The 14251-nt window shown below is 36.1% G+C and overlaps 1 protein-coding gene across 3 annotated transcripts; it reads left to right on the plus strand.

Annotated features, from left to right (window-relative positions):
* Positions 1-7532: 7532 nt before the first annotated feature.
* On the plus strand, positions 7533-14201 carry LOC107475334 (pentatricopeptide repeat-containing protein At3g12770). Of its 3 annotated transcripts, none has more exons than XR_001589488.3 (4): positions 7533-7864; positions 9013-9103; positions 9535-9787; positions 9910-10090. XR_001589488.3 is itself a non-coding variant. In XM_016094959.3 (4 exons), the coding sequence occupies exon 4, from the start codon at positions 10568-10570 to the stop codon at positions 13088-13090; it is 2523 nt and encodes an 840-aa protein (XP_015950445.1). In that variant the 5' UTR covers positions 7533-7864; positions 9013-9103; positions 9535-9787; positions 10284-10567; the 3' UTR covers positions 13091-14201. The 3 variants fall into 3 exon arrangements, 2 of the variants coding, with proteins under 2 accessions (XP_015950445.1, XP_015950447.1); XM_016094959.3 differs by lacking the exon at positions 9910-10090 and adding an exon at positions 10284-14201; XM_016094961.3 differs by lacking the exons at positions 9535-9787; positions 9910-10090 and adding an exon at positions 10284-14201.
* The last annotated feature ends 50 nt before the right edge of the window (positions 14202-14251 follow it).

The following is a 14251-nucleotide window of genomic DNA, read 5'->3' on the forward strand; positions in this document are numbered from 1 at the left end:
TTGTGATAAAACTATAGTATAAACAAGTGAGGTTGATTGAGTCTTTTTTTTTTGTTGCATTGAAAAATTGAATAAAATTTTGAAGAAGATTTTTTTATTCAATTTTTAAACTATAATATAAATAAGTTAAGTTGAAAAATTCTTTTATTATTACATTAAAAAATTAAATAAAAAATAAAATAATTTTTTTATTCAATTTCAATTTATCTTTTTATTTTTTATTTTTAATTTTAATTTATCTTTTTCTATTTCGATTCACATCCTCTTGAATATTATTAGTTCTCAACTTCTCATTTCTTTATCACTAAGCCTACATTTTCGTATAATATATTTTAAGTCTTTAGTATCTATATATACTATACTTTTCTTCTCTTTCGGTAATGACTTATATTCTATTGTATATATTCTATAGTTTTACTTTTTATTTCCCAAAATATTTACCGTGGAAAGCAATATCTAGATTCCATTAAAGAGACATAAATAAAATGGCAGTTCGATATATAAATATTCCGTGTTAATGCAAAATTGGAAAATAGTCAAACCAAAAGGCTAAAATATATAACCGGTATGGTCGAGTCGTCAATTCATTCGTGCGACGGATTAGTCTTTAATCTGCTGTCGGATTAAAAAATATCATAAAAACTACTAAAATATATAAATAATTTAATTTGATAATTAATTACATTAGTGACTACTTATTACGATTTTAAACAGATAAGTCATAGAGAGATAAATGCTAATTTAAAAAAATTATTTCCGTAGGCACTCGAATTCTTAACCTAATAAACTTAGTTATAATGAACAACCATCAATATTCTCCTTCTCACCCTCTATGGTACCAACAAGTACTAACCCTAAAAATGGTGATGATAAAGTATACTTCTCTAGTGACCCAAAATATGCTCTACATGGTGAGATCTTGTTGCTGGTTCTTGTCTTGCTTTTCACCTCTCTCATTTTTCTTGCTCTGCTCATTTACACGAGGCGATTTCGTGATGATAACTTCATCCCACACAAGAATGGTGGTCTTAAGGTGGAGCCTTGCCCATAAATGTTCGGAACAACTTGCAACTCATTCATCATTTTCATTTTTTTTTTTATATTTTTTTGCCACCTAAAATATTAATAATACCCTGTTGTTGGGAATCTGATTGATTTGGCTTAAAGAATTGTAACAGTCCCTTTTAGCTATGAGTTTAATATATTTTTATTATTTTCGTTTACATGCTCAAATTCAAAACTATTATATGAAATTCTCTATTATTCGACTAATCTCGCGTTTGTTAACATTTATGTTGTTAACTAGTCAAATGAGATGTTAAAAATAAACAAATAAATAAAAAGAGAACATGCTCATCTTGTGAGAGTTGCCCTATCCTTTAATTAAATACTTTTAGTAGTTCTGCAGGGCAGTGATTGGTAGAGACAACATGCATATTTATAATTTGATGCAAGAAGAAGTGGAACAACACAAGAAGAGATTTGTTTCACTAAATTTGATCAAATAAGCCTAAAATAGAACATAACTGGCATAATTGTAACATTTTGGGTCTGAAGTCTTTGGCAGGCTAGCCCGCTCTGCGCGCTTAATGAGGCGGTTCTGAAATCTCACCTCGCTTCGCTTAACGGCGGACTGGCGGGCTGAACCCGCCAAATCTCTTTTTTATTTTTAAGGGTTAAGTATTGTTTTGGTCGCTAATGTTTAGGGTCAAAATCAAAACCATCCCTAACGTAGTTTTCGATTTAAAATCGTCCTTAATGTTTTATTTGCTATTAAAATCGTCCTTTCTAATAATTTTTTTTCTAAATGACAAAGCTACCTTTTTAGCTTTTCTGTTTCGCGCAAAACACTTCATGTCTTCATTTGTATGTAAACCCTCAACATTAACCACATCATTAACTACAACGTTTCATAAACCAATGTGATTGTTTCATGCCCTAGTCCAGAATCAAAAACGACGGAAGCTGTTCTTGGAGAGAAGAGAGCAGGCAAGTTCGATTTGCATGAAGGAAGGGACTTGAACAGTTGGTGAGGCAGTATTTGTAGGGTTGGCGTAGGTATGATTTCTCCCCTTCCATTGACTATGGTAGCTCTCCTCCTAGTAGTTAGTTTTAGGTTAGAAGGTTTAGGTTTTGATTTTTTGCTGATGATTGAATGGAGGCCAAAGGTGTTTGTAGTGAGACTAGGGATTAATATCACCATAAAATAGGAATATCTGTGTATGTTTTTTTTTTTATTGTTGTAATATGGTAATATGTTCTGATAGTCATTTACTGATAAGGAACTAGCTCAAAACTATTCAAGGAGAATCTTACCCAGAATTAGAATGAGGTTAGAGAGAAGGTCTAGATTAGCTGGGGAATGGCGGCCATATTGGTTTGCGGCTCAGAAATATGAGGTTGTTAATGGATTAGAAAAGTTTGCTGTGGACCTTAGCACTCATGAGTGTTCATGTAGAAGGTGTCAAATGAGGGCATACCTTGTGTGCATGCTATTAGTTGCATCAAATTCAAGGGGCTTGACTTGGAAGCTTTTGTGGCCGACTGTTATAAGAAAGAAGCATACTTGAAGTGCTACGAGTCATTCATACACCCATTAAGTGGACCTGATTTCTCGGAGAGGATAGCACATGGTGATGTTATGCCACCCCCGTATAGAAGGCCTAGTCACCCGGCCAGAAGACCAGGTGCTGGGGAGGAAGAATAGAGTAACCGCACTCATTTGTCAGTTGTCAAGGGGGGATCCAAAGATGCTCAATATGTGGTTCAGTTGGACACAATAGAAGTAGATGCCCTAAACCTATTGAAGATGAAGTATGATATTTTTTATTTTTCTTAAAACTTGTTTGATGTTTGTCATAAGCCTAATAGTGTTGTACTTAATTTGCAATTGTCTATTAGACCCAACAATAAAAAAAAACTTAACAAAGGCAAGAAGAAGAAATCAAGCACCAACTTACATCCTCCAACTACCTAGGGAGGAAGGAAGACTGCATCTTCACGGCCCACTAGTAAACTATGTGTCAAGAAAAAAACTGCTTCAACAACACAGCCACCATCTTCAACCTAGTCCAACTCCATAACACAGCCCCAAAGACCTAGAGGTAGACCTAAAGGAACCACTAAGTCCAACTATTCAGTCCAACCTGAACTACATCTCAAGAAGCACACCAGCCCAATAAGTTCAGTACCTTTTTCATTCTCAACACAGCCAAACACCACATCCTTTTTAGCATCTCAGCCAACCCTTTTCACATATTCAAGCCAACCTATTGGACACTTCTCTATCAAGAATTCTGGAGCACCTCATATTTCTCCCAAGAAACTGAGGTTAATGACAAAGTTGCCTCCAAGAAAATGGAGATTACTTTAAGAAAATTGGAAAATTAGGAACATATTTTGATATTTAGATACAATGCATGTGGTCTTATTTTGAGTTAAGTTTGTCTTAAATTTTTAGTAATGTCGATGTGGATTCTGTTAGCTACTTTATGTTGGTGATATTTTGCTTCTGAGCTACTCAGTGTTGTACTGAATTATTGGCATGGACCAGCCAACCCTTTTGGGATTTAGTTGGTTGTCAAACACTATGTTTATTATGTATGTTATTCTGATGTTTACCATGTTGTTGTTACTTAGTTTGTTGTTTATGACATTGTTATGGAATTGTTCATTTATCAGCAGTAGCCTTATAACAGAAAAATTCTGCAATAGCAAATACACAAACCCAACCCATCAAAAAAATCCTAACACAGCAACGAACTTTAGCTTCCATTCTACCACTTTCGTTTTTTATTTCAGCGAGAAAATCTTTCTCCTTATTCTTGTAATTTCTGAGTGTTCTACTTCTGTCTCTGGATCTGCCCAATGAAAGAAGTTGTACCACTGTTGAACCTACACATACCCGTCGTGTTCACTCTTCACTCCATCACCCAAACGACTCAATTGAAAAGAAAAGAAAACAACAAATCTCAAAATAGACACAGCCCCAGAATCTGCAACCAGGATTCTCCTTTGTCCTTGAGATTTGCAACACCGGCCTCTCACCATGGGAGCAAAGTAGCAGTCTGCTATGAGAGGAAGATCTGTTTTGAGAAGAGGTCGAGCTTTGGGAAGCCATGGAATTCTGCCTCCAAAAGGTCAATGATGGTGGATTCTGCAACAGTGGATTTCACATTACGTTACCATTTTTCCCATTATTACTTTATATGGTTAGGGGAGGGTCTATGATTATAATTTTTCAAAAGGGTGACCTAAAAGGGTCTATGGTCACAGTTTTTCAAAATAGAGTGACTTAAAAAGGTATATGTCACAGTTTTTGGGGGTGGCCTAAAGGAGTCTATGGTCACAGTTTTTTGGGGTGACCTGAAAGAGTCTATAGTCACGGTTGCAGTGCAATACAGCCTACGTCCAGTCTCCATCACAACAGTGATGAAATTTCACTATAATCAACCTGATTACAGACACCAATTCTTCCCTAGGAACTACCCTTCCTATCCGGCACAATTCCAGAATCTATCCCCAATCCTGAACTTGACTTGGTCACCTACCAAGTTTTCAACTGCTAAGTGCTAACCCAACTTACAAAAGGATTCCACAGAATTATGATACACAACACATAGATGTACAAAGGACCTCTAAGACACCTATGACTTTTTCTTCAATTTTGTACACTCTGCCTTTTTTCTCTCACTGGCTTTTTCTTACAAACCTCACACTGTTTGCCTTTTTCACCATGAGACTCAGACAGACAAAATTAAAGAAAATACAAAATTGAAACACATTGAAAGAGAAGAACTTCTGTTAGCTTGGGTAGCTATGAGAACTCTGTACTTACTCTCCTTGCTTCAAGTCTTGGCCGTTCACCCTTATTATAGAAGAGGAAGCTTCCAAGGTTGAAATGATTCAACTGAGCCAACTTCTTCTTCTTCGACACCAAAACCGGTTCGAACAGAGAGAGGAGAGAGGGAAACCAAAAGCAAAACCAACATGCATGTACCTCTCTCTCATCCATTCTCATCAAGTTTCATCAATCTGAGCCTTCTATCTTGACTTTGTCCCCAAGAAAGATTTCTAACCCTTGATGAACCCTTGATCCTTGATATCTCCATCTGTTCTATTTTTGCTTCTTCTTCCACGTAGCTACAGTAGCTACCTTCTGTGATAGATGATTAAAAAGTAGAAACGAGCTTCACTTTAGAGATCTTCTTCTCTGACCGAAACGGATTGCTACCATTTTTAGGCATGGAGATCTTGAAGCTTCATCTCCATATCTTGCCTTTAGTGGCAAAAATCTTAGCCACGCCTTACTGTAGATCTTGTTTTTGCAAGGGCCATCATCACCTTGGCCGCTTGCTACTTCTTAACTTATCTGCTTCTACCTCTGATAGCTTTTTCCATCTTCTTTTCCTGATGAAAGTGACACACAAAAACTAGAGAGAGAAGAGAGAGAAGAAAGAGAAAACTTTAGAAGTAATGAGTGAAATTAAAATCAATTAAAATCAATTAAAACTTATTTTCCATACTTTATGCATAGTAACGTGTAAGGCAATAAAAGCAATCAAATCAATTTGACCTTTCTCTTTTCTATTACCAATGCACTTAAACCAAGTTAATTTAAATTTGAATTCCATTCAATAGGTGAATGGGTATCCGTGGAAGGCATGCAACTTTTGCTTTCTTTCTTCTTTTAATTTCGGACCAGCAAGGTGTTGGGTCAAATGAAAGCTTTGTTTTGGGCTTTGCTTGAAACATTTTCTGGCCCAATTATCTTGTCAACCAATTAAATATATCAACCACATATCATATAGAATTTTGTACAAGGCTGATTATTGACATCACATTGAGCTTGTGTAATTTTTGCCCCAGTAACAAAATCTGCACAAAACAAAATTGTTAAACAACCAAATTATGATTATAATACAATTAAGTTAACAAATTTGTAATTAATCCTTTTTAATCAATGTTTGATCATCATACTAATTTTGAAGTTTTTCAAACTCAACAGACTTATTAAACATGTGTCACATATTCATTATTTAACTGTATTATATTATCAAAAGTATTTTATTCCGTTCTAACATGTTCATTTCTTTTGCTAGCAGAAGGATATGATGTGAAAAATATTATTTTTCATAGAAATATCAGATAGGATAGATCTCATATATACTTTAGTTATCTAAATATAATATTTTGATGTCTTCTGTACTTTTTTTTAAGAGACTTTACTCAATATTACATGTAATGGATAATTACACCCTATTTTAATTTGTGTTGTTTGGATTAAAAAATATCTAGTTTATATAAATTTTATTATTTAGATTTCTTGAATTTCTCCTTTTAGACTTATTTTGTGATTATCATAATTTTGGAATGTGATTATGCTTTAAAAAAATAAATCTTAGAAAACATAATAAGCTATGATTGCGGTTTTAAAATAGGGTGACCATAAATAAGGCTATGGTCACGGGTTTTCAAAAGGGTGACCATAGAGTAAGCTATGATCACGGTTTTACAAAATGGTGACCATTAAGTAGGTTATTGTCACGGTTTAAAAATAGGATTACCATAGAGTAGGCTATGGTCACACTAAAATCATGGTCATAGATTAGGCTAGGGTCATGGTATAAAATAGGGGTGACCATAGAGTAAGCTATGGTCACGGTTTTAAAATAAGGTGACAATAGATAAGACTATGGTCATGATTTTACAAAAAGGTGACAATAAAGTGAGTTATGATCATGGTTTTTACGCGTGACCATAGAATAATTTATGGTCACAATTAAAAAACCTGGCCTAAAGTGTCAGAATTTAAAAACTGCAACCATAACCATAAAAACTGTAATCATAACTAAAGAATTGTGACCATAGATCTATAATCACGATAAAATAAGCCACGATAAAAAGACTGTTACTATAGATCAAAAATCATAACTATAGATTTATGATTACCCTTTTTACTAATTATGGTAATAATTTTTTTTTCTATGATTATAGACCATTTTTTTTAGTACTCAATTACTATATATATGAAAAGTAATATGGATAAATTATATAGCTGAATTTATTCATATTTTCTGCTCAGAAATTCATGTGATGAGGAGTTCAGGAGACTCTGGAGTTAAATTTAAAATGGTAAAGTTGTGAGAAAGAAAATTTATTTTTAAAAAGTCAAGGGTCAACACTTTTTTATCAATACTATGCTTAAAGTTTGGAAGTGAGTCGAGTTGAACAGCATCATGAGATTAAATTTAAGTTTGAATCACGAAAATTGAGTTTAGCTTATGGGTCAATCCATTAACAATTGATCACAAACTAACTCAAATATCATAAATATAATCAATAATTTTATATAAATAAAAAAATTATATCTCTATCTATTGTAATTTATGCCATCTTAATTAATAAATATTAAATTAGACCAGCTTTGCTCCTTTTTTTTTTTTGGTATCCAGAAAATGGTCCAATTAAACCATTCAAACGGATCAGAACCAAGGGTTACTTAGCCCAGCTCGGTCGAGCCCAATTCCTGGATCAGGGGTTCCAGACGCAGACACAGTCACAGTGAGAACACAACAAAGAGAGGTGAGAAGCTTCCAGCCTCCTCTCCCTGCTTCAGCCACCACCGCGCAGGCGCACACCAGCCAGGGAGCCACAGCCTTCTTCCCCTTTCTTCCTCACCAGCCTGCCATCCTCAACCACCAATCCACCAAGATTCACGGCTCTCCTGGCACCGGTCACTACCACAGACCACCGTTCATCGCGGAGGCGCCTATTACGCCGTCGTCTTTGATCATCGCTGCCGCTGGACACCAGCTCGTCGTCGTTCAAACCACCAGGCAGCAACAGAGCAGCCTTTTAGCAGGTAAACATCGTTGTCGTCTACTCGTCCTTGCTGAACCTTGATTCTGCGAATTATTTATTTCAGCAAAATGATTGTTGAAGATTGATTACTAATTCTGATAATATGGTGTTATTGATTCTGCATCCTATTATTGCTGAAGCTTGATTGTTTCTTATGCTGTGCATAAGCTAAAAAATTGGTAGTATTGTTAAATAAATAATATGCGATTGGGTTCTATGAGGAACTTGATGAGTTCCTCAATAGCTTTCTCATCTCAATGTTGTGGCAGATGATAAGGCTAAGGGTAATTAGTCTTGTAGATGCATGTTTTTCTTGTTTCTTTGCTTTTAGAATGTAGATGTTGTTACTTGTATGTTTGCACTTGTTGCACAAAGTGATCCTGAGCTTGTTGTGAATTTATGTTATTGTTAAATTATATAATAATTTTCAGCAGCAACTCCTTTACTTTTGTTTTCAACTACTTGAGCAGAATTGCTTAGTGTTGATTGTGATCAAAGTACTGCATCTTAAGGAATGATATTTTGACAATGCTGATTGATGTTTTAATCAAATCACACACGCTCTCCATCTTGTTTAATTTGTTTAAATATTGTGAGAATGAAAATGGTTGGAAAGAAGCTGGGATTCTCTCAACAAGAAGCCTTTGTATTGGTATTGCCTATGTGTAGTATTCTGATGTTACAATTGAATCTTTGGTCCTGAGTGTTGATAAGGCTTATAAAACATGTGGTGAAAGGAAAATTTGTGTGTGAAGATAACTCTTTGATCTTTGAGACTCTTAGCTTCTCATGTGTAGTGTAATGCTGTTGATGATTTGCAAGAGAAACAAACTTTTGTAATGTTTGTCTAGTTTCCTAAGAACTTTCATACTGTTCTGACCTGCCATAAATATCGCTACTAACACTTCTTGAGAAGCATTATTTGATCCTGTGACTGTTGAGAATTCTCTGATGTATGTGCAGTATAGTTGACATTTTTGTGAATGAATAAATAAATACAAGTATATCTCATAAAGTCTGGACTTTTTATTTTACAAACCTTGACTTCCTATGATGAGCTTGAGGTTTTCATGCCTTTTTCCTTATGAACATATATGTTGGAGCTTATATCTTGACGAACCTTATGATTTAACATCTGGTTTTGTGCAGAAAAAATAAAGATTGATAACTGCCTGAGAAAAGATTGGTCAAATGAAATAATATGGCGTACTCAAAGTTGTTTCTGCGTATAGATCCTAAGGTAAATTATATAATTTCTAATGTGTGTACGCGCACTGAATTTTCTGTAGTTGGAATTATCATAATTGTTTCATACGGAGCTCTCTTCTCTGTCATAGGCACATGTTAGTTCCCTAAGCGAATCTTGCTTTAATTCTTTAGATAGTAATTTGTCGGCTTTGGATATTGTTATTACATTTTTCCTGAGTTATCCTTGTTAAAGTTTCTGACATAATCTTTGAAGTTAGGTGGTTCCTTTCCATTCATGGTTTCTAAACAAATGAATAAAGGGAAAAAAAAGAGGGAAAATGCTGCATTGTTGTTTTGGAGTGTTGTAGTGGGCCTGCTATTTTAGTCATGATTGCCCGAAACGAGTAAAAAAAAATATATATATCAAAGGTTTTGTGTGCTCAAGTTTTTAATTTAAGTCATACATACATCACTAATAACTAGGGGAGAGAGAATTTGAGAATGAGAAAGAATGATGAACGGTTGCTCCATGAAGACTTGCCTCCACCATGGTTCATTCACGTAGATTTTTTGCCAACACACCGAGATGGAAGACAGCAACCTCATGTCCAAGGGCAGCTTAGATGAAATAGACAAAGTCATAGATGTTGGCAGCAGATGGTAACCAACGGTGAAGTTGTGCCCCCTTTTCATCCCTTTTCTGTGCTCCTATTCTCTTCTTCCACTGTTTTGTCAGGTACTACTTCCTTCTTTATTCTTTTTCTTATGATGATGTGATATTGTGCAAGTCACACAGAACCTGTCCATTCTTTCATATTTTATTTATGTTCTGTAATGTTTGTGGATTTAACTTGACAGAGCAGAATGGCGTCGTTTGATTCATGTAGCCGACCCCACCTAGTGGGACAAGGCTTTGTTGTTGTTGTTTGTGGATTTAACTTGTACTAGAGACGATTTTTATGTATTCCCAATATAAGTTGTGACTATGTGAATGACAATGAAGTGTTTTTGTGTGATAATGCTGATGCTTGGGTAAATGAAAGAGAAGTTATAAATTGGATTCTTTCACTAAAAAAAATTGTCCTTCTGTTGAGTGATCACCGCTTTTTATAGGTAAGCTTTACATCAATGACATATATGTAGAGGAGAAGATTTTCAACAATAGATTGTCCAGTTTTCAAACACACTTCTTTGATTATTAACATTGACATTTAATCCCTTTGAACTAACAGGTACTTTAATTCACTTCTGAAATTTCCATCTATCACCAGCACACTGTAAGACATTGGGGAATTCGAGCTTTCACCATATTTGGTGACTTTCCAATGCCATTATTTAAAGCACATGCTGACAGATGAGGCCAATTCCTAATATCCTATAGCTATAGGAAAGGGAAAAAAAAAGCATCCGGAAGAAGGATATAATGACACATCAAAAAGAGAAGCTTTTATCTAAGGATAGAAATGGATAAGACAAAGAACATGAACAGTAACCTTGCCACTCTCCTAAATGTATCATGTATAAATTGGTTGGCCAAAACACAGCTCTAGAATTCAATATCGCTACCTTCTCATATGCATGGTTTGTGCCTTTATCATATATTCACCTCACACATGCAATTGCCAAGCCCATGATACCCTCCAAGCTTATTCACAATGCTTCTCGTCATCTTCAATATGCCTCATTCAACCAATCACCTCCTTCCATTTTCTTCAGATTCTCCTCATTGTTGCATCAATTCTCTAACACCCTTTTCCATGTTAAGTCCATCCACGCTCAGATCATTATCAATGGTGTGTACAATGAAAGCTTTCTAGTTGTAAAACTTATCAAGGCATACTCTGGTTTGGGTTTCTTTGGCATTGCCCGCAAGGTGTTCGATCAATGTTCTCACCCAGAAACCTTTCTTTGTAATGCCATGATGGCTGGGTATTTAAGAAACCAACAGTGTAAGGAGGTTCCTATTTTGTTTAAAATGATGGGGTCTTGTCATATAGATATCAACAGTTATACTTGTATGTTTGCTCTCAAGGCCTGCACCAGTTTGTTGGATTTTCAGATGGGGATGGAAGTTGTTAGGGATGCTGTTGCAGAGGGATTACATTTGCATCCAAATGTGGGGAGTTCGGTTATAAATTTCTGGGTGAAGTTTGGGAAACTTGGTGATGCTAGAGCAGTCTTTGATGAGATGCCCGAAAGAGATGTTGTTTGTTGGAACTCAATGATCGGGGGTTATGTGCAGTGGCAGTGCTTTACCGAGGCGATTCGGATGTTCCTTGAGATGATTAATTGCGGAATAAGGCCGAGTCGTGTGACAATGGCAAGCTTACTCAAGGTGTGTGGAGAAAGTGGACTAAGAAAATTTGGAAGATGTCTTCACAGTTGTGTCCTTGTGTGTGGCATGGGCAACGATGTGTTTGTGCTGACTTCTTTAGTTGACATGTATAGTAAGATAGGTGAAACTAATAGTGCTTCGTTGGTTTTCAATAGTATGTGCAGTAGAACTTTGGTTTCATGGAATGCTATGATTTCAGGATATGTTCAAAATGGTATGGTACATGAATCTTTTGCTCTTTTTAGCAGACTAGTTCAAATTGGTGCTGGGTTTGATTCAGGAACCTTAGTGAGCCTTATTCAGGGATGTTGTCTTACATCTAACCTGAGAAGTGGAAAATCCATCCATTCATATATCATTAGAAAAGGATTTGAACCGAATCTAGTTTTGTCCACTGCAATTGTTGACATGTATTGTAAATGTGGTGCCACAAAGCAGGCAATTACTGTTTTCAGAAGAATGGATACAAGGAATGTAATTACTTGGACTGCTTTGCTGGTAGGTTTATCCCAAAATGGCTATGCAGAGGATGCGCTGAAATTGTTTTGTCAGATGCAAGAAGAAAATGTGGCTGCCAATTCTGTGACTCTTGTTAGTCTAGTACATTGTTGCACTCACCTAGGATCTCTCAAGAAAGGTAGGAGCATCCATGCTCATTTTATCCGACATGGTTACACCCCTGATGCAATTATTATATCAGCTTTGATAGATATGTATGCCAAGTGTGGAAAAATCCACTCAGCTAAGAAATTATTCAACAACGGATTCCCTTTTAAAGATAGTATATTGTGCAACTCAATGATTATGGGTTATGGAATGCATGGCTATGGACATCAAGCTCTTGGTGTCTTTGGCAGAATGATAGAGGAGGGAGTCAAACCAAATCAAACTACATTTATTTCACTCCTAACGGCTTGCAGTCACTCAGGCCTTGTTGAAGAAGGTAAAACTTTGTTCCACAGTATGGAAAGAGATCATGGCATCAAGCCTAGTGACAAACACTATGCTTGCCTCGTTGATCTTCTTAGTCGAGCAGGCCATCTCGAGGAAGCAGACACATTGGTGAAACAAATGCCTTTCGAACCAAGCACTGATGTGCTTGAAGCTTTGCTCAGTGGTTGCAGAACTCATAAGAATATCAATATGGGGATACAAATGGCAGATAGATTACTTTCTTTAAATGATTTAAACTCTGGAATTTATGTCATGTTATCAAACATATATGCCGAAGCAAGACGATGGGACGCAGTGAATCACATAAGAGGCCTCATGAGGACAAGGGGACTGAAGAAAACACCTGCTTATAGTTTGATTGAAGTAGGAAATGAACTTCACACATTTTTTGCTGGTGATGATTCACATCCTAAGTGGGAAGATATTCATCAATTGTTGGAAAACTTGAGGATTGAGGTGGAGGCTTGTGGCTATGTTCCTGATACTAGTTGTGTGCTTCGTGATGTGAATGAGGAAATGAAGGTTAAGTTGCTTTGGGGGCATAGTGAGAGATTAGCTATTGCATTTGGTCTTTTGAGCACACCATATGGAAGCTTGATTAGGATCACAAAAAACCTTCGTGTCTGTGTTGATTGTCATAATGTTACCAAATACATATCAAGAATAGTTAAGAGGGAAATTATTGTAAGGGATGCTAATCGTTTCCATCACTTTGTTAATGGTCAATGCTCCTGTAATGATTACTGGTGATGAGGACATGCTGAGAATTAAGTTATTTTTTAAAAGAACATCTTATTTGATGTCCAAAACTCATTCCATCAACCTTAGATTTTAGCACCATTTCCACTCTCCATTCCAATACTCAAACCTTTCTCCTTTCTTTTCTTTTCTCCTTTCTCCCTCTCGTTTGGCTTGTGTTGTGTGCCAATTGAATACTAACTTTTACATGCTCAAATGACATTATTCAATTAGTATTTGGTTGGGTTGTTTGAAGGTGGGGAGGACTGATCTGATTTGGACATTGTATGAGCATATTTTGGAATCTGGTGTTGTGGCTGACATTAATTAATGTTGAGACTGTTGGATAGCTGGTACAGGTATTATGCAAGACAAGGTTTCGAAGGGATACGAACTTCTTAGGCAGGTTCTAGGGAATGGCATGAGTCCTGATGGACTCTTGAAAGAACAATTCTGAGGTATTTCAGGTTTTCATTGATGTCAAGGATAGAGGGTATTTCCCAGATAGAGTCATGTACAAAATAGTAATCAAAGGCTTCTGCAAGAAGCAACATCTTGGTGAAGGAAGGAAGTTGTGGTTTTGAGATGATTCAGAAAGGGTTACTACCTAATGAGTATACCGATAATGTATTGTTACATGGGTATTGTAAGGCCTGTGATCTTGTTGAGGCAAAGAAGCTCTTTAACGATATGCATTCTAGAGGTGCACTCGTCCTAGCCAGCACAAATGGCTCTGGTTGCTCACCATCGACGACCCAATATGACTAACTAGCCTATAATCTAGTTTGTCTACCCCTATCATAAAATATGTGTCCATGTCTAATAATAAGTCATTGAAATATTACTACATCCTTCAAACAAAAGAAGTCTAAGGAATGGATGAAAAACAAATAATAGTTACCATTTTGCCTTGCTTAAACCACTCATCACTTGGACTTGGCTCATCTGAATATTTTCCTGTCAAAAACAAGAGACCACAAACACTCACCAATAAACTTCTCAAATAGTTTCGTTGCATAAAACCCACGTGCATGTGTTTGTTTTTCCATACCAACTTAAGTGCTAATGTCCGACCAATGGTTCCTGTCCCACGGCATATATCAAAGAACAGTGTATCAAGGCCTAAGCGTGCCCAATCTCCAGCAAGTGAGTATAACTTCTCAGCTGCAAGTA

This window comes from Arachis duranensis, chromosome 2, assembly GCF_000817695.3.
Source record: "Arachis duranensis cultivar V14167 chromosome 2, aradu.V14167.gnm2.J7QH, whole genome shotgun sequence".
In the NCBI taxonomy this organism is placed as follows: Eukaryota; Viridiplantae; Streptophyta; class Magnoliopsida; order Fabales; family Fabaceae; genus Arachis; species Arachis duranensis.